The sequence below is a fragment of the Lepidochelys kempii genome, chromosome 11 (genome assembly GCF_965140285.1).
Source record: "Lepidochelys kempii isolate rLepKem1 chromosome 11, rLepKem1.hap1, whole genome shotgun sequence".
Classification (NCBI taxonomy): Eukaryota; Metazoa; Chordata; order Testudines; family Cheloniidae; genus Lepidochelys; species Lepidochelys kempii.
The window spans coordinates 29,313,016-29,332,760 of NC_136390.1; the positions used below are offsets into that span (position 1 = coordinate 29,313,016).

Below are 19,745 nucleotides of genomic sequence, written 5' to 3' on the forward strand. Positions count from 1 at the left end.
TGGCTCCTCAGTTGGACCTTATTTCTCATGCTGTGCCAAGGGACTCCCATCGTGTACCATCCTCCTATCAAAAATGGAGACTATGGGACTTCATGGGAGGTGCAGCTGACCCAGTGCCATGAGGCACTACAACTGCCATGAAATACTGCAGCAATATTTCCAGATTGAAATGTTTTGGATTTCAGCCAAAGTGTACATGTGTTTTTGTTTTGTTTTTTGTTTTTTTAAACCAAAAAGTTTAAATTTACAACCAGGGGGAAGAGGAAAGTGGGAAACCTCTGACCAGCTATAGTTTATGGATGATTTGATTTTACTGTGTTAATCATGTTTAAGCTTTTGAGCACGTGATTTAGGATGATTTAGTTGGTGTTGGTCCTGCTTTGAGCAGGGGGTTGGACTACATGACCTACCTTCCAACCCTGATGTTCTATGATGATCTGTCCACTGGTGTTCCTACAAGCCTGAGCAGACTCAGTCTGAGCTGGGTGCCTGTTCAGTTTATCATATGCTGTCTGTCTGTCTGTGTCTCTCTCTCTCCAGCAAAGCTGCTTCCTCGGTGATCACTGAACATTAGTTATGAAGCTGATCACATCTCCAGCAAGGAAACACTGTATAGGTCATTAGTACAGTACCTAATCTACTGACTGGAACAGCCACACAAATTAGGTACAGGTCCTAAACTGAAAGGTTTCCCTGCCAGGTAGATTGCATATTTCACTCCAAAGCATAATTGATTTAGTTGGGGTTGGTCCTGCTTTGAGCAGGGGGTTGTACTAAATGATTTCCTGAGGTCTCTTCTAAGTCTAAGAATGAGTAACTGTTGATAACTACAAACCTTTGAAGTATTTGCATCATTTTCTCCTGGCCTATTTAGGGGTATTGTGGACCAATGTAGGTCCATTTCTTAATTTTATTTTATTTTTTCATGGGGTGGAGGCAGAAGAAATGGGTGCCTCTTTCCTGGCCTGATTGCCTTGCAGAAGGGGATAGGGACAAACTTCCTCCCTAGTTTCACCACACTTGTAAGGAAGACTCTCTGCTATAGAGAGGAAGGAGACCACGGGCATGTGGAAAACAGCTATCTGGCCAGGTATATGCCCCACCCACCTCTCTGGTGGTAAAGGGATATGAACACTTTGAAGACTTGCTACAACATATTCACTCTGCCATTTCCCCAGATAGCCCTACTCAGACTGGGGGATTCATCCTCTCCCCCTTTCCATTTATGCTACATTTTGGGGTGTAGGGCAGTTATCTTGCTCCTTCCTTTGCCCAAAATGTTTTCCTCCCCTGGTTTCTTAAGTCTTGCTGCATCCTATGGCCAGTTTCATGCTGCTGTGTAGAGCAGAGATACTCAAACGTCATTGTACGGCAACCCCCTTCTGACAACAAAAATTACTACACGATCCCAGGAGGGGGGATCAAAGCCCAAGCCCCACTGCCCCAGGTGGGGAGGCCAAAGCTGGGGCTTCAGGTTCAGCTCTGGGCGATGGGGCTCAGCATTTGGCCCTGGGCCCCAGCAAGTTTAAGACAGCCCTGACAACCCCATTAAAACAAGCTTTGAGAACCATTGGTCTAGAGAGGGGCGTATACTCTGACATCTTCAGCAAATGGGTGACAGAACTTATTCCAGTAAGAAGGGTGGGATGAAGGGATTTTGAGGCTGTGTGTAAAAACTGTACCCTATTACAATTCTTAAATACATGTTTGGGTTTTAACAGTGTCTGACCCTCTCTTTTCTCCAAAAAGTGAGGGCCAAGGATACAGTATGCTTCAACATTAGTGGCTACCAGCCTAAATATTTTACATGCTTTTTATAATGCAGTGGGATGTTTAAAGCAGGATGAAAAGTTAACAATAAATAATGTGCATGTGGCTGCTGGTGGGATGAGATTGCCAAATGCTGTTCAGGGATAACTAAAAGAGCAGAACAACATACATGACTGCTTCTCTCTCTCTTGTGGGCTAGGTATACTTTCCAAGATAAAATCTGATGATTAGGAAGCATATAGAGCAGTATAAGTTCTTATCATTCCTTTCCCAGAGCCAGAGCCAGAGAACCAGCAACTGCCCAGACTCAGAAAAACTATTTTATAAAATGTCAAATGAGCATTTAGTAGCAGTTCTGGTGCATAGTGTATTTAGCTCTGGGGAGGATGCTGCTGACCCTGATGCACGTTAAACAGTGAGCCTGTCATATACACATAGGAACAGGAAACTTTATGGAGCAGACATAAAATTTCAGAATCACCACTTGCGGTTCTAAAGTGGCCCCAGTTTAAGAATCCCTCTGATAATTTCATATTACAGTCACAGTGAAACCTACTGTAATTCTTCCTCTTGCAATGTATAAATGTGCTCTGTGACAGGGTCGGGCCAGATGGCTACAGGAGAGTAATAGAAGGCAGATATATTAGCCCCAGCTTAAGTAGGTTCCTTTTCCCTGGGTAAGGTAACAGGGAAGGTTCCAGAACAATCAGGAACCTGCTGGAGACAATTAAGACAGGCTGATTAGGACACCTGCAGCCAATCAAGAAACTGCTAGAATCAATTAAGGCAGGCTAATCAGGGCACCTGGGTTTAAAAAGGAGCTCACTTCAGTTTGTGGTGCGTGTGTGAGGAGCAGGGAGCAAGAAGCACTAGGAGCTGAGAGTGAGAACGCGGACTGTTGGAGGACCGAGGAGTACAAGCATTATCAGACAGCAGGAGGAAGGTCCTATGGTGAGGATAAAGAAGGTGTTGGGAGGAGGCCATGGGGAAGTAGCCCAGGGAGTTGTAGCTGTCACACAGCTGTTCCAGAAGGCACTCTAGACAGCTGCATTCCACAGGGCCCTGGGCTGGAACCCAGAGTAGAGGGTGGGCCCGGGTTCCCCCCAAACCTCCCAACTCCTCGTCAGACACAGGGGTTGACCTGGACTGTGGGTTCACGAAAACGGCCAAACTGAGGGCTGCTGTGAAGCTCCAAGGCGAGCAAATCTGCCAATAAGTGCAAGACCCACCAAGGTAGAGAAGGAACTTTGTCACAGCTGATATTGATCAAAATGGGCATAATAGATGGATTCTTTTAAATGAGTTGTACTATATTCTTTGTTCAGTTAAGGTGTAAACTAGAACTGGGGAGACAAGATTTCTGTGGTGTGGTCATACGCTATGTTACACTATCTGTAGTCCATAATATATATAAAAAAGTCAAACGTCTAAGCTCATTTCTATTAAATTCACCTAATAAGGACTAATGTCTAATTTGTTTAGTGAACCCATAGTTCTCCAGTCTGCTCCGAAGTCCTTCATCTCCTGTGGAACAATGATGGTTTGGAAAGGCTTTTACAGGTGTTCGTTTTCTTTGTTGGAAGAATAAGCAATTTTAATGAATAATTGGCTACAGAGGCTCTGATAAGTAACAGCCCCCCTCTGGGCATTTATGCTCTGTATTTTTTTTTCAAAACCAAGCCAGTTCGTTCCCATGCTAAGGAACTGAAAACACAAACAGAGAAATAAAAGGTTCCCAGCTCTGAAAAGTAAGCCACTGTAGTCTCAGAAAAATATTGGGAGTTCCATGTGGAGATTGGAATACTGCAGATACTGCCCAGCCTGCTGAGGAGGAAGTCATGATTCATGAACTTAAATGGCAAGCTAAGCATGAAGATAGTTTGGTTGTATGTACGGGCACACAATATTTCTAAAGACCCCAATTAAATTCTATGAGACTTCTTTCCATATGGGGCACAGTCCTATGCAAAATGGGAATGGGTAAACCATCCTATAGTAAGGATATTGTTACTAAATTGTATAGACTTGTAAATTATTTCTGTAGTGCCTATAAAAAGATTTAAACTCCCTTAACCATTCCTGCAATTGTGGGCTCTACCCCCCATAACATGTGACATATACCGAATATATGTTATAACAAGCATTTATCTACACTAGTTTGTGATGACTTGCATAACTCATTTGTGGCTTTGCCAGTCATGGGTAATGCAACCATCCCAAACTCATTCTGATGATATTTTTATAGCAGATCACACTCTCATGTATTCCATTTCTCTCTTGGTAGACTTCTCTCTGTATCAGGGAATGAGGTAAGGTGGAGGGATTTTTGAAGATTTTGTTTTTATTGATTTGTGTCAGATTTTAAATGGCATGATATAAATGCTGTTTTTTATGCTCATTTACCTACATGTAGTTGTTAGCAGACACTGCTGTGTTGATGCTTCCTAGTTCCATTTTTATTACCTTCATATTTTTTTTTCAAGCCAAGTATGGATGGAATTGAACAGGAAACTGAGGACCAATATTGTATGATAAATTTCTGCAATTTAATGTAGAAAACTGGGTTGTTGCGTGTGTTAGATTTTTTTCAGGATCAGAAGCTAATTGGTCAGTACAATTCTCCTTCAAAAAGCTTTATTGAGTTCACTGTGGTCGATTGGTTTTGTAACGGTTTGTAGGATTGTTCTGTCACACAATTAATACAGTTAAGAAAGATTTTCTATTATTATGGTTTAAATATTTCACATGGGAGTGGGGTTCTCACAAATAATTTTCAGGTTAATGCTGTCAGTGGACAAGCTAATAGATCAAGTTGCCCAATTTGGATTCAGTAAGTGGGACATCCTTTAGGATATCCCATTAAGCAGTCTATTTCATAGGAATGCTATGGAGACATGCCTGGGGTGAAACCCTGATCCCGTGAGAGTCTCTTGGGAGTCGTGCTATTGACTTCACTAGGGCTAGGATTTCACCCCGGCGAGTGAGACCTGGCTCCTGCCCCTGCCAGAGGTGACATCAGTGCTTCAGAGGAGAGTTCCTCTTCCCTTGCTTTTGGTACAGTTTCCTGAGATCCAGCTTTTTTGGGGTTGTTGATCAAAGTGGCTTCTTGTTTGTTTTTCCCTCCATCCCCCAGCAAGCTGGACAACTGTACTCCCTGTGCACCCCACCTCCGCTTAAAGGTGAGGTCAATCTCAGGTTTAGGAAACCTGAATAAAGGAATGGCTTGGTTTCAGACTTTAAACAGTAACTGAAGCTTTTGTTAAAAATATTTTGTTGTTTCTTTTATTCTAGGAAATGGGTTCTGCGGTTGTGTGACAATGTCTGGGCAAATTATGTCACACTAATATCCCTGGGTATTTTCTGATTAACTTTTAAGAACTTCCTTCACCAAACCTTCAAAACAAACTAAATGGCCCACCTTGATTATCACTACAAAAGGTTTTCTCCCCCACCCCCGCCCTCCTGCTGGTAATAGCTCATCTTAAGTGATCAGTCTCCTTACAGTGTGTATGATAACACCCATTTTTTCATGTTCTCTGTGTATATAAATCTCCTCACTGTATTTTCCACTGAATGCATCCGATGAAGTGAGCTGTAGCTCACAAAAGCTTATGCTCAAATAAATTGGTTAGTCTCTAAGGTGCCACTAGGACTTCTTTTCTTTTAATCCAATCCTGCAGTCAAATGCCTATGCAGGTTTGATTGTAGGATCAGGGCCACAGTGGCAATATTTTCATTTGATTATTCACGTCGTCGTCATCAGATAAATCTTGACACTGAAGAACTAGCAATTTTATTATGCTGATTGTTTTTAAAAGAATGCTCTTGTTTTATGGATTGATTTAACGTGCAAATAATTAGTAATATAAAAACTTAGTTTTCTTGAAGATTTTTTTTTTATTTAAATACACATTGAAGGTACATAGTGAAATTGATTGTACTTATTACATTGTTTTTCAGGAGGATGTTCCTTGCCACTCTTTTTTGTCTTGTACAAGCTGATGATGTAATTATATCTCAAGTTCAATATACTTTTTATTTTGATACTGAGAAACTTAGAAAACTAATAAGACACAGGTTAAAATGTGCTGTATGTACAAATACCTCTCATCAAGTATATAAAAGATATATATTTTAAGACTGTACCAATATTGTAGCATAATTCACATTGGGTTAATGTATGTTTACAATCTTCTCGCTCTGGGATTAGTTTCTTTAGGGCTAGAATATTTAGTAGCATGTGTGTAGCAGTCAAGGGTGAATTTTAAAAGGTTAGGAGTTTGGATTCAATTTTCATAAGCATCAGATAATTTGGATGCTTATATAAATCTCATGGACATCTCTTGTGTCTGCAAAATTTCACTGGGAATATGATACTGTGACACAATCATATGTATAGATATAATGAGAATAACAATTCATTGCTGTTATATGTGGTCACTGCAGAAACTAGAAGTGGGTGGAAAAATGTATTTGAAAATTCTAAACTTTTTCTTAAAAAAAAAATGTTTAGAATTTAAGTTCAGGTCCAGCTATGGGTGAAATCTCAGGCTGGAGTGCAGACATTTTATTTTTCTCTAAATTACCCCATGTTGATAGATGACATAAGTCTCCTATTAGTGCAGAATGAAATCAACACACAAATATTAAAAGTGGGTATTTTGTTATCTTGTGTTACAGCTGTTATTTCAAGAAACCAAGAAGGACCTGGAGAGATGGGAAAGGCTGTGCTCATTCCCAAAGATGAACAGGAGAAAATGAAAGAGCTGTTTAAAATCAACCAGTTTAACCTTATGGCCAGTGACTTGATTGCACTTAACAGAAGTTTGCCAGATGTAAGATTAGAAGGGTGAGTTTGCAATGCGCTGTGTACTTTTCAACACATATGGCTCAAAAATCATACTATGGGCCACATTTTACCAGTAGATATTTGCCCGGGATTCCTAATTGATTTCAGGGCATGATAGGGCTCAATATTAGATTGTTTAATACTTGATTATTTTCAGTGGTTGGTTGAAGAAGCTGTTTGAAAACATAATGATTTATCTTCTATATTCCCTTTACTTACAAAATTCTTGTCAATGGCAGAAGGGGTGTGTGTGTGTGTGTGTGTGTGTGTGTGTGTGTGTGTGTGTGTGTGTGTGTGTGTGTGTGTGTGTGTGTGTGTGTGCAGGGGGTGTACTGAGGAGAATTAGACCTCAATCACGTTTTCTAAAGCTGCCTTTTATTTGTATTTTTTTTAAATTGCTATCAGCAGACAACTGTGGCATGCACTGAGCAATTTATACAGCACTCAGTTACCAGCTATAGTACCTGAGGGGAAAAACAGTATCTCTAATAATTCTGCTTGAAACATATTTGGGTAAAGATTTAACATACGTATGCATAATCAGAACCTTACTTTAAAAAAAAAAAGGTAGTAAGAACTATTTCCAAAGGCTAGAAAGATGTCCTGAGAAGTCCGTGACAACACTTGTTCTCCAATACCATCTCTAGAGTCTTCTACAAACTTTTATGTATTAAAAAATGTTAGTGTTCCACACAGTGTAGTTTATGAAGCACTAGACAATGTCAGGTTGCATCAATCACTTCATATCATGGCATATGACATAGTTATCTAGTGTGTGTGTCACATCACTGGGATCATAGTTACTTTTTTTCCCAAGGGGTACTTCTGAATATGTTATGAAAGTGTTTGTATTTACCATCTGAAAATTCATAGTAATTATGCATATAGATAGCTCCTAGCACTGAAGCACTAATGGTGGAAAAGTAAACTATCCTGAGACCGCATGCTGGCTTACATCATAAGGTCTTTGTAAAGTCCTGACTGCTTTGATTACTGAGATTTTATGTTACAAAAAACTTGGCTCAGATTTCCCATCATTGCAAAATTGCCTTGAGGAATTTTCTGTAACGTGCTGGCTTTTTGGGTGTCAATGGGTGTATTGCCCTCAAGTTGTAAATCCATGTAGCGGCTTTGAGGTCTACGCATGTCAGTACCGCAACTCTCCTTCAGTTCAAGAGGCCTATTTTTAACAGAGTCAAAGTGTGCCATCCATTGTGCTCTGCGTGTACGTATGCATGAACATGTGATTTATATAATAATTGTCAGTGTCTGCAGTGTATGTTGTGCTAAGTTGTTGTGCCAAATAAAATTCCCCATTCATTGCTGAATGTAATGCTTCACTTAAAGGTAGAAAAAACTCCATTTGGTACCTGGCCAACTATGGCAATGGTGTATATAGGAGAGGATAGGAATAAGAATTTCCTCTTGTCCCCCCAACATGTGTATGTCCATATGTCCAGGAAATAATGGAGTTACTGCAGCATAAGCAAGGCCCTTCATTTTCAGTTTTTACCAATTTTTCCTGAAACATTGCCAGGTTTGACAAAACCTTTTATTCAATCACTCAACTACATGAAAAATTGGATTAAGAAAATCTAACACATGATGTTAGGCAGGTGTGTGTGATGTTAGATTAATTTTTTATCTGTTAAAGTAAGACAGTGTCATGGAAGATGTATGCACGTATGCATAGATATGTACCTCGGTGCTTGAGTCCTAAAATTAGAACTGCTGGAGCTCCCTGAACCCAGCTCCCTGTTCCAGAAGGAGAGATGGCAGCTTAGTAACTTGGGAATCCTAAGTAACAGAGTTGCCATCTCTCCTTCTGGAACAGGCCTAGAAGTGGAAGAGGTAGAGAAGGCAGCATGAGGAGACTATGCCCTTCCGTCCTCTACCTCTTCCACTTCTGAGGCCACTCTTCTCTATTTGTTGCTTTATTTCTCTCTTCTTGTCCCTGATATTTACCCAGAAAACTGAAGCACTGATTTTTTTCCCCATTTTAATTTTTTTTTTATAATAAACACCACCTATAAATTCCTGGGAAATTTTAAACAAAATAAAAACCAAAAATGAAGGGCCTTGAAGCATAAAGCTAATGTAATGGAGTGGAAAATCAGTCCCCTAATTTCTTAACTTCATTTTTTGGATATATATAAAAAAGATACTATTTTAAAAAGGTTTCAGAGTAGCAGCTGTGTTAATCTGTATTAGCAAAAAGAAAAGGAGTACTTGTGGCACCTTACAGACTAACAAATTTATTTGAGCATAAGCGAATGCATCCGATGAAGTGAGCTGTAGCTCACGAAAGCTTATGCTCAAATAAATTTGTTAGTCTCTAAGGTTCCACAAGTCCTCCTTTTATTTCTTAAAAAAAGGCTCAGTCCTTCTAAGGAGGTTTTCATTTGAAATTACATGCATGAAGGATTGACGTTTGGAACAAATCAAGTTCTACAGATGTCGGTATCCATTTAAGGATACTTGTAGATTGCGGTCTGTAAATTTAAAATCTGGGAAGGCCCCAGGGCTTTGTAACCTCACACCTAAGTTACTGAAGACAGGTGAGAGTATTGTTCCACGACTGTGCAGGTTCTTCCAGACCATCTGGCTCACTAATATAATTTTTCACTGGAAGAAGGGTGGTGTTCTGCCTCTTGTTAGAAAAACACAATAAGGCTGGATGTAATAGTCACTATAATGGTTTTATGCTGTTGTCGGTCCCAGGGAAAGAGTTAATGTCTTGAATCAGTTCTGAACTCTGTGGCAAAGGCACGAAACTTGGTAATTTTCCTATTGACTAAATCTTTACCACGAGACAGCTTTTTAGAAGATGCTTGAATTCAATAAACCATGTGTAGCACTTTATTAATAAACTATAATCAGACTTTGATTCAGTGCATCAGGTGATCCTGTAGGATTTGATGACATGACTGCATCCCTGGGAAGATAACATTATTAATAGAGTTCTATAATGAAATGGAAAGCTGTGTTTTGAGATAATGGTAGATATATAGCATGGTTTCCTGTTTCCATGGGAATTTGAGGCTACATCCTCATAGAATCACAGAATATCAGAGTTGGAAGGGACCTCTGGAGGTCATCTAGTCCAACCCCTGCCCAGAGCAGGACCAATCCCCAACTAAATCATCCCAGCCAGGGCTTGGTCAAGCCTGACCTTAAAAACTCCTAAGGAAGGGGATTCCACCACCTCCCTAGGTAACACATTCCAGTGTTTCACCACCCTCCTAGTGAAAAAAAATTTCCTAATGTCCAACCTAAATCTCCCCCACTGCAACTGGAGACCATTACTCCTTGTCCTGTAATCTACTATCACTGATAATAGTCTAGATCCATCCTCTTTGGAGCCACTTTTCAGGTAGTTAAAAGCAGCTATCAAATCCTGCCTCATTCTTCTCTTCTGTAGACTAAACAATCCCAGTTCCCTCAGCCTCTCCTCATAAGTCATGTGTTCCAGACCCCTAATCATTTTTGTTGCCCTTCGCTGGACTCTCTCCAATTTATCCACATCCTTCTTGTAGTATGGGGCCCCAAACTGGACACAGTACTCCAGATGAGGCCTCACCAATGTCGAATAGAGGGGAACGATCACGTCCCTCGATCTGCTCCCTATGCCCCTTCTTATACATCCCAAAATGCCATTGGCCTTCTTGGCAACAAGGGCACACTGCTGACTCATATCCAGCTTCTCGTCCACTGTCACCCAGGTCCTTTTCCGCAGAACTGCTGCCTAGCCATTCGGTCCCTAGTCTGTAGCTGTGCATTGGGTTCTTCCGTCCTAAGTGCAGGACCCTGCACTTATCCTTATTGAACCTCATCAGATTTCTTTTGGCCCAATCCTCCAATTTGTCTAGGTCCCTCTGTATCCTATCCCTGTCCTCCAGCGTATCTACCACTCCTCCCAGTTTAGTATCATCCGCAAATTTGCTGAGAGTGCAATCCACACCATCCTCCAGATCATTTATGAAGATATTGAACAAAACCAGCCCTAGGACCGACCCCTGGGGCACTCCACTTGACACCGGCTGCCAACTAGACATGGAGCCATTGATCACTACCCGTTGAGCCCGACAATCTAGCCAACTTTCTACCCACCTTATAGTGCATTCATCCAGCCCATAGTACTTTAACTTGCTGACAAGAATACTGTGGGAGACCGTGTCAAAAGCTTTGCTAAAGTCAAGAAACAATACATCCACTGCTTTCCCTTCATCCACAGAACCAGTAATCTCATCATAGAAGGCAATTAGATTAGTCAGGCATGACCTTCCCTTGGTGAATCCATGCTGACTGTTCCTGATCACTTTCCTCTCGTGTAAGTGCTTCAGGATTGATTTCTTGATGACCTGCTCCATGATTTTTCCAGGGACTGAGGTGAGGCTGACTGGCCTGTAGTTCCCAGGATCCTCCTCCTTCCCTTTTTTAAAGATTGGCACTACATTAGCCTTCTTGTTACTCTTAACATCTCTCGCTAGCTGCAACTCCAGGTGTGATTTAGCCTTCCTGATTTCACTCCTACATGCCTGAGCAATATTTTTATACTCATCCCTGGTCATTTGTCCAATCTTCCACTTCTTGTAAGCCTCTTTTTTGTGTTTAAGATCAGCAAGGATTTCACTGTTAAGCCAAGCTGGTTGCCTCCCATATTTACTGTTCTTTCTACACATCGGGATGGTTTGTCCCTGTAACCACAATAAGGATTCTTTAAAATACAGCCAGCTCTCCTGGACTCCTTTCCCCCTCATGTTATTCTACCAGGGGATCTTGCCCATCAGTTCCCTGGGGGAGTCAAAGTCTGCTTTTCTGAAGTCCAGGGTCTGTATTCTGCTGCTTTCCTTTCTTCCTTGTGTTAGGATCCTGAACTCAACCATTTCATGGTCACTGCCTCCCAGGTTCCCATCCACTTTTGCTTCCCCTACAAATTCTTCCCAGTTCGTGAGCAGCAGGTCAAGAAGAGCTCTGACCCTAGTTGATTCCTCCAGCACTGGCACCAGGAAATTGTCCCCTACGCTTTCCAAAAACTTCTTGGATTGTCTGTGCCCTGCTGCATTGCTCTCCCAGCAGATATCAGGATGATTGAAGTCGCCCATGAGAACCAGGGCGTGCGATCTGACAACTCGCAGAAGCTACTAGAAGAAAGCCTCGTCCACCTCATCCCCCTGGTCTGGTGGTCTATAGCAGACTCCCACCACGACATCACCCTTGTTGCTCACACTTCTAAACTTAATCCAGAGACTCTCAGGTTTTTCTGCAGTTTCATACTTGAGCTCTGAGCAGTCATACTGCTCCCTTACATACAGTGCAACTCCCCCAACTTTTCTGGCTTCCCTGTCCTTCCTGAACAGTTTATACCCATCCATGACCATACTCCAGTCATGCGAGTTATCACACCAAGTCTCTGTTATTCCAATCACATCATAATTCCTTGACTTTGCCAGGACCTCCAGTTCTCCCTGCTTGTTTCCCAGGCTTTGTGCATTTGTATATAGGCACTTGAGATAAGCCGCTGATTGCCCCTCATTCTCAGTATGAGGCAGGAGCCCTCCCCTCTCACACGCTCCTGCTTGTGCTTCCTTCCGGTATCCCGCTTCCCCACCTACCTCAGGGTTTTGGTCTCCTTCCCCCGGTGAACCTAGTTTAAAGCCCTCCTCACTAGGTTAGCCAGCCTGCTCGCGAAGAGCCTGCTCTTCCCTCTCTTTGTTAGGTGGACCCCGTCTCTGCTTAGCACTCCTCCTTCTTGGAACATCATCCCATGGTCAAAGAATCCAAAGCCTTCTCTCCGACACCACCTGCATAGCCATTCATTGACTTCCATGATTCGACGATCCCTACCCTGGCCTTTTCCTTCCACGGGGAGGATGGATGAGAACACCACTTGCGCCTCATACTCCTTTATCCTTCTTCCCAGAGCCACTAGTCTGCAGTGATCCGCTCAAGGTCATTCTTGGCAGTATCATTGGTGCCCACGTGGAAAAGCAGGAAGGGGTAACGGTCTGAGGGCTTGATGAGTCTCGGCAGTCTCTCGGTCACATTGCGAATCTTAGCCGCTGGCAAGCAGCAGACTTCTCTGTTTTCCTGGTCAGGGAGGCAGATAGATGACTCAGTCCCCCTGAGGAGAGAGTCCCCGACCACCTCCACCTGCCTCCTTCTCTTGGGAGTGGTGGTCGTGGAACCCCCAACCTTAGGACAGTGCATCTCATGTCTTTCAACTTGCGGAGTCTCCTTCTGCTCCCTTCCCCCAGACGTATCATCTGGGCCACTCCCCGCAATGGTACCTGTGGAGAGAATATGAAAACATGGTTACTTACCTGTATCTGTGTTGCTGGTACATGGACGTTCCCCCTTCTTCTTCTAGAGGTCACATGTTGCCAAATTTCTTCACTGGCCTCCTGCCCCAGCTGTGCAGCCTGCTCTGAATCTTCAGACCCTTGTGCCTGTAGATCCTATCACAGTCTTTGTTCAATATTTGATATCGATTGGCTGATGGATAGTCTAGAGAAGGCAGCTGTCAGTGGTGTTGAGCTGAACACCATTTTGCTTTGATACCTTGAACACCTTGATGACATTTGTCTTGTTGGATCAATCTTGTGAATCACTCTAGTTGATAGCTCATCTGGTAGGGCAAGAACCAGTACACTTTGGTTTGGTTATCAGACAGAAGTAAGTTCCTGAAGGAGCCTTTGACAATAGATTACAACCAGCCCAGTATTAACCTGACCAGATGGCATACAGATCAGATGGCAAATGTCAAATACTTTGGCTGTGTTGCAGACAGTGCTGGAGTGCTTGAAAGTTGTAGAAGCTCATATAGTAGCAGCCAAATTCCAGACCATTTAGTGATCTCTGTGGAGATGTCACAGCATAAAGCTTACGATGAAGCTGTGGATCGACAGAACCCTGGTTATACCAACTTTATTGTATGACAGTGAAACATGGGAGCAGAGAAAGGCTGAAGAATGGTGGATTGGTGTTTTTGCTTCTTGTTGGCTTCATCAGCTGCTCCGTATTAAGTGGCAGGACAAGATCAGCAATGAAGCTTTCCATAGTGAAATCCAGTGAGTGCCTGCATCAACACTGGTTCACTTTGTACAGGCATATTAGGATTGAAGACCTATTCCATATTCACCATCAACACTGGTTCACTTGGTACAGGCATATTAGGATGGAAGACCTATTACAAAGCATGGTTACCAAGGACTGCTACTACACAGTCAGCAATCACATGGTTGCCCAAAGCTTTGATGGTGTGATCGGTTCACCAGTGACAGACATAGACTGAACTGCCAGCCAGTCTTACGGACCTAGCTAGAGATCAGTCTGGGCGGTGCTTGATTCGTATGAGGGTCCAACCATTTTTGGATGTGCAACTAGGATGATTAGTTTTGTGTATTTGTTTTTGTTTGGGGGGAGCGGGGAGGGAGAGAAATATTATTTTGGTCACTTAAAACATACAGAAATATGGTGCTGGCTGACCTTTATCTTCCCCCTTTTAATTCTCTACTTCTCATCCATTCTATATTTTGCCACCTAGATACTCTGATAATGGCACACATATCAATGTAATAAATTGCTAAATTTGTTCTCTCAAATGACTCCCACTGTGGATCCCACTTTTACCTTAGATTTGCTGGACCTTCCATCCCTATACAGACACTTTCTGATAGGATACTCTTTAGCTCTTCCTTCCTTGACAAGGAGTCTTTTTTTTTCTTTTTTAAAATGATCAGATTCTGTGTAGTTAAAAATCCATGTGCATTCCTGATCTCACACACTTATTTGCATATTCATATTGAATGCTTTTCTTTAAGAAACCTGCTAAAAGAGCAACTGAAAGAGTAAATTAAACATTTAAGTGTTAAATAAATGTGTTATGTATTCCATATGCTTTTGTTTTGATGTGGGAATTATAGGGTATCAGTCACCACATGAAGGCTACTATCTGAACAGATAAGGAAGGACAAGAAAGCTTGTCTAAGTAGTTCATCTACCTTAAGGCTCATCATTCTGCAAGAGTGTCAACAGCTGGCATATGAACAGGATCATTTCAGTTATGTTACTGTATTTTCCCTAATCCCTCAGGGTTCCCTTAGAACAATATTCATTAGTCAAACTGATTGGCTGGTACTTATTACTAATAATTTAGTGCCTGATTCTGCAAATGCTCAGACACATGAGTAATGTGAGTACTCCCGAGTTGATTTACTCATGTGAGTGTCTTCAGGATTGATTACTAGATTATTTAGGAAAAGTGTGAGGCAAACTGAATTAAATTATAAAAATATCAATTTTAAATTTTCTCATTTAAGAAAAATCATGTTCCTAGAATATCATGACCTACACTTAACTCTCAATTATTTTAGTTTACAACACATTTTTTCAGATAAATGAAAACAATTAAATACACACACATTGTCAAGATGTCTAAATCTCCAATTGTGCATGCTTTTAAAATTGAATCTTCACTTAGCATAAATTATCCTGCATATATATATTTGGTTTAAACATTAATCTCTCCAGCTCTGAGTGAAATTTAAAATAAAACAAGCAACGCCTCCATGTCCCACAAAACAAACACACACACACACACACTGCTATTAGGGTAAATCTCATGCATAAACCATGCATGTATGCACCTCCTTGAACTGTAGTCATTTGAAAGACAGCACTAGGTAACCGTTATGACAAAGTTGTATCAATATTTTTTCCCCTACAAGGCAATATTTCTGGTGATTGTGTGGTAATTTTTGGCAAACCTTAATTTATCTTGTACAGTGATGGCTGCAGTTATCGTATGAACATGCAGATGAGCTTTTATAGTGAAATTAGTCCTAAGATAGTGGATTTTTTTCATTGCTCAGAGCTGAAAAGATCCATTTATGAAAACCAAGGACCTGGTTCTCCACTACAGTGGTGGTGGTTTGCATGACATTGTTCGTGGGTGGTTGTTGTTGTTGTTTTGTTTTTGGTGTACAGCCAGCATAGCTGGCTATTTAGGAAGGTAGAGTTGGTGTAGCAGTTCCTATACCACCACTCAGCCTGGATTTGGTTTAGGGAGCACACGATATGAAAGAGGCCATGGCCAGAATGGTCTACCCTCCACTTCTCCCTCACTGCTCCCTGTACCATGGGGCTTTGGCAGCTGGCAAAACTTGAGTTTACAAGAGTGATAAGTTTGTGTGTGTGCATCCTAAAGGAAAGTTTCTACTGCCCAAATTGCCATTCCTCCCATCCTTGTATCTAGGGTAGAGTTACTGAGTTGTGTGCGACAGTGAACTGATTTATTCTGAACACCTGCAAACAAGGTGGGCAAACAGAAGAAACCTGATACAAAATGTGCTGTTAATTCTCATATAATAACCTGATTCTTCATTTATGATATAGTTTATTGCAAAAAGCATCAGCTCTTTGACTTTTGGCCTGTTGAGAAATGGAAATATAAAGAAGGCAACATGTAGGGTGGCCAAGTTGTTGTTTTTTGGTTTTTTTTTCCTGGTCATTTATCGTATTTGTTCAGTTCCTCAACAGGCTATGTTCCTGTTGTGGTCTAAGCTGTAGAATAGTGAGGCATATGCTATTGCTGCAGGGTTCAATATTTTTGTCAGAGAAAGGCTGTTGGTCCATCTCTGTGGTACCTCTATACAAAGTAAAACAGTTTCAACAGGAGAGACTGAGAGAAACTCACTCCAAAATAGCAAATAGCCTGGTGGTCAGGGCACTCACCTGGCATGTAGAACGCTGGGCCTCAAGTCTCTGCTTCACATCTGGCAAAGTGGGGAGTTGAACCTAGGTGAGTGCTCTAACTACTAGGCTGTTAGGTATAAGGGGTAGGGTGGGAGGGCAGTGGCATCTCCTCTTTTGAGACAGGACTAATGGCTTAGATGCATATCTCCAGGAGAGAGTTCACAGCTGTGAATCTTGAGCAGAGGGAAGCAACTCCCTCTGGCCCAGGGTTAGGTGCATAACTCCCTTTTCTGGGGGGGAGGGGAGGACTCCGGGGGTTTCCTACTGCTAGCTCCCTGTTCAGCTTGCTGGCTCCTGTGAATCCCTTTCTTAGAAGTCTAACTCTCCCTAGCCTTGGGTAGGAAACCTGGGTGTCTAACTCAGTGCTGGTTTCAGAATAGCAGCCGTGTTAGTCTGTATTCGCAAAAAGAAAAGGAGTACTTGTGGCACCTTAGTCTAACTAAGGTAACTCAGGGCTGTGGATTCCAGTGGGTGGCAAGGCACCTAAACATTAGGTGTTTGCAATACTGAGTCTGAATCCCCTTTGTGGATTCACCTCTGTGTGTCTTGTATGTTCTGCAAAAGAGTGTTTCAAGTGAAAACAGCACATATCCTTTGAATTTCTATCCTGAATTGTCATCTTCAGAATTTTTCTCTCTTCCAAGTCTGATTTGGCACACATACTAGTATGACATTTTGAAAATTACACTAATTCACCATAGAAAATCATGGTTTTCATTTTCTTTCTAAGAATTGTCTCAAACAGTTTAAAAATATCAACCTTAATCTCTCTTTATTGATAAGCCTCTGACAATAGACTGTGAAGAGTATTCTATATACTGTATATTCCACTAGAGGTGGATTTTTCTCATCTTTTTAGGTTCATGTGAATTTGTTTCTCATCACAAAAATTCACATGAGAACAAAATGGTGAGGCTTTTATTTTTCTGCTCTGGAAACGCTTTCGTTTGAAGCAGCTAAGTGTAATCTCAGATGGTATTGTGTATTACTTTCTTTATATCCTTCATTAAAAACCACAACAGTTGAGCATTGTCTGAAATAAAAATATTCCAGGTCATATTAAGGTATTATGAATATGTACTATCATCTGAAATTTCAGAGCTTGAAATCTTTAATAGTCTGTGGTCAAACTGACTGTTTTGTTGGCTGACCTTAACATTCGCTTTAACACAGCCTCTGAATATTAATTTTTTATCAGAACTTCTCATGAAAGAACATATATAATAACCAATAAATTTTTCTGAGCCATATGGTGAACGAATGTTCCATCTCGCTTTGATGTTTCTGAAAACTGCAAGAAGAATTGCTATTGAGTTGATAGAAAGCTAGTCACAATGTTAACTATGGAAACTCTCTCTTACAAATCCAATTTTGACTTGACCTTTTAACTTCTCCATAACAAAACTAATCTATAAAAAAATTCAGATATAGGCTTCTCAGCCAGAGGGGACATTCTTTAAGAATTCTTAGTGATCATTGGACAAACATTGTGAAGGAATCAGAGGCCTATCATTTTTTGCAAGTGATATTTGTAGCTGTTTTTGGAACATAGTATCTCAAAAATTCTTGGTTAAGAAATTCCATTTTTGATTTATTTTGCTTTACTTGGCAACAATTTCTTTAATAAAAAAACCCCAAAACCTACAATATTCTGACTTTTTTCCCTTTAAACTACCAAAGCTCTTCTAAAGATTTTATTTTCATCCTTAATGATTGTATATCTACAACTCTAATTCTAGCTGATCTAAGTATTTTGTCTGGAATTTTTTTTAGCCTTGACTTGGTTATCACAAATCTAGATAGCTCCTTAGGTGTTTGCAACCAATTAACAGGAATTTCCAGTTAAAATACTCAACTGTTCCAATATTGCTCATTGTGATGCAAAAATCACATGTTTGCATTTCGGGTTTTGTTTTTCTCCATGTCCGAGCTAAATACATTGAATGGCAACTTGAAAGCCTGCCCCTTGCTTCTGACATTTATAAATAGAAGAGGTAAGGGAGAGCTTCCAATTTGATTTCAAAGACCAGGAAGGAGGATTTTAAGTAGTGCACACTTTATATTCTCAATCTGTGTACTTCCCAGGTCTTTTTTATTTTGTTTGTGTGCGTGTGTGTGTGATGGAAATCTTTGAAAGAGCACTTTGACTGCATATCTAATCAACTACTTGGGGAGGCGGATGGTTTTTCGGCACGTTATTCCATAGCTCACTTGATATTCATTTTTATTTATTACTTACTTGAAAACGGATTTCACAGCATCGTTTATAGGAATTTGGTGCTTAATTGATTGTACAGTTCACTTACTCACAGGGATTAGCCATTTAGTAAGGTGCATTACAGTTTTTAACATAAAGATCCCAATTTTAGATACCACAGATAATTGAAAGTGACCAGTGGTTTCTAAAATTTACTTAAAATTACTTTATGTGCATATTTCTGTTTTTGTTATAGCTTAGAATTATTTACAAATAAACATAATGTCTGTTCATGGAACTACTTTTCCTTCTTGTGAAATATATTCACACTCCTTGTAGGGAGTGTGTGTGTGTGTGTGTGTGTGGTAGGTAGTACTCAAAAAGTATCTGTTTACCACTACTTTTGGAGAGGGGCTGGTGTCGGAAAAGAGAGGATTTGGTTTTGGGTGCTTTTGTCTTTATCATCTACATCATTGTACTGGGCTAAGTTCACACCCCTCCCCCCACCCCATGGTTTACCTTGGCTTTTGACAGTGAAAACCTGGGTGCATGGTCCCAAGGGAGGAAAGCATTCACTGTGGGTAGTGGCAGCAGCAGTCAGTGACTGCAAGCTCCATTCTGTTGGGAAGGCTGTAGTGTTACATGGTAGCATGAAAATGCTTTCAGTACCTCAATACATGTTCGGGAGGAAAAGTGTTGATGAAACCTATAGGTTAGATGGCTGTTTGTCTAGGAAGGGAACACTTGGCAGGAGAACCTTCACACAACTTAACGCTTGGATAAATTGTTTTATGCAGTGGTGGTCATATATCCACTTCATTTGTCTTTTACCATCAATTGTTGTTTCATTCCTAGTTTTTGAGTCATGCTGGATCAACCTCTCCAGAATTCCTTTATTTTGAAAGTTGCTTCAAGTTGTAAGATTAAAAGCTACCCCATTAGTTTATTTTTGAGCATACAAGATATGCAGAGAAAAAATACAGACTACTCAGTTCTTCTCATTTACCTGTCTCAAACTGTATAATCTTTTGAAAAAGAAAATGGATTTGAAAGCCTACAGAGATTAAATTAATTAGTTCTGCTAGAAAGTGTTGTTAAATGAAAGTTTGAAAATGTACCTACCTTGTGAACACACAAAAGCAAAACAAACAAACACAATCCATCACCTTGGAA

The 19,745-nt window shown here is 40.9% G+C and overlaps 1 protein-coding gene across 8 annotated transcripts in view; it reads left to right on the forward strand.

Moving 5' to 3' along the window:
• The window catches only part of GALNT13 (polypeptide N-acetylgalactosaminyltransferase 13), a 431,005-nt gene that overhangs the window by 126,484 nt on the left and 284,776 nt on the right, over nucleotides 1-19,745 (forward strand). For all 8 annotated transcript variants that reach the window (XR_013634409.1, XR_013634407.1, XR_013634408.1 and 5 more), the window contains one exon: nucleotides 6,451-6,619. Coding sequence is in view for 4 of the 8 variants with exons in the window: in XM_073305505.2 (XP_073161606.1) it covers nucleotides 6,451-6,619 (169 nt within the window). In the remaining 4 variants the exon portion in view is untranslated. The remainder of the gene's footprint in view (nucleotides 1-6,450; nucleotides 6,620-19,745) is intronic.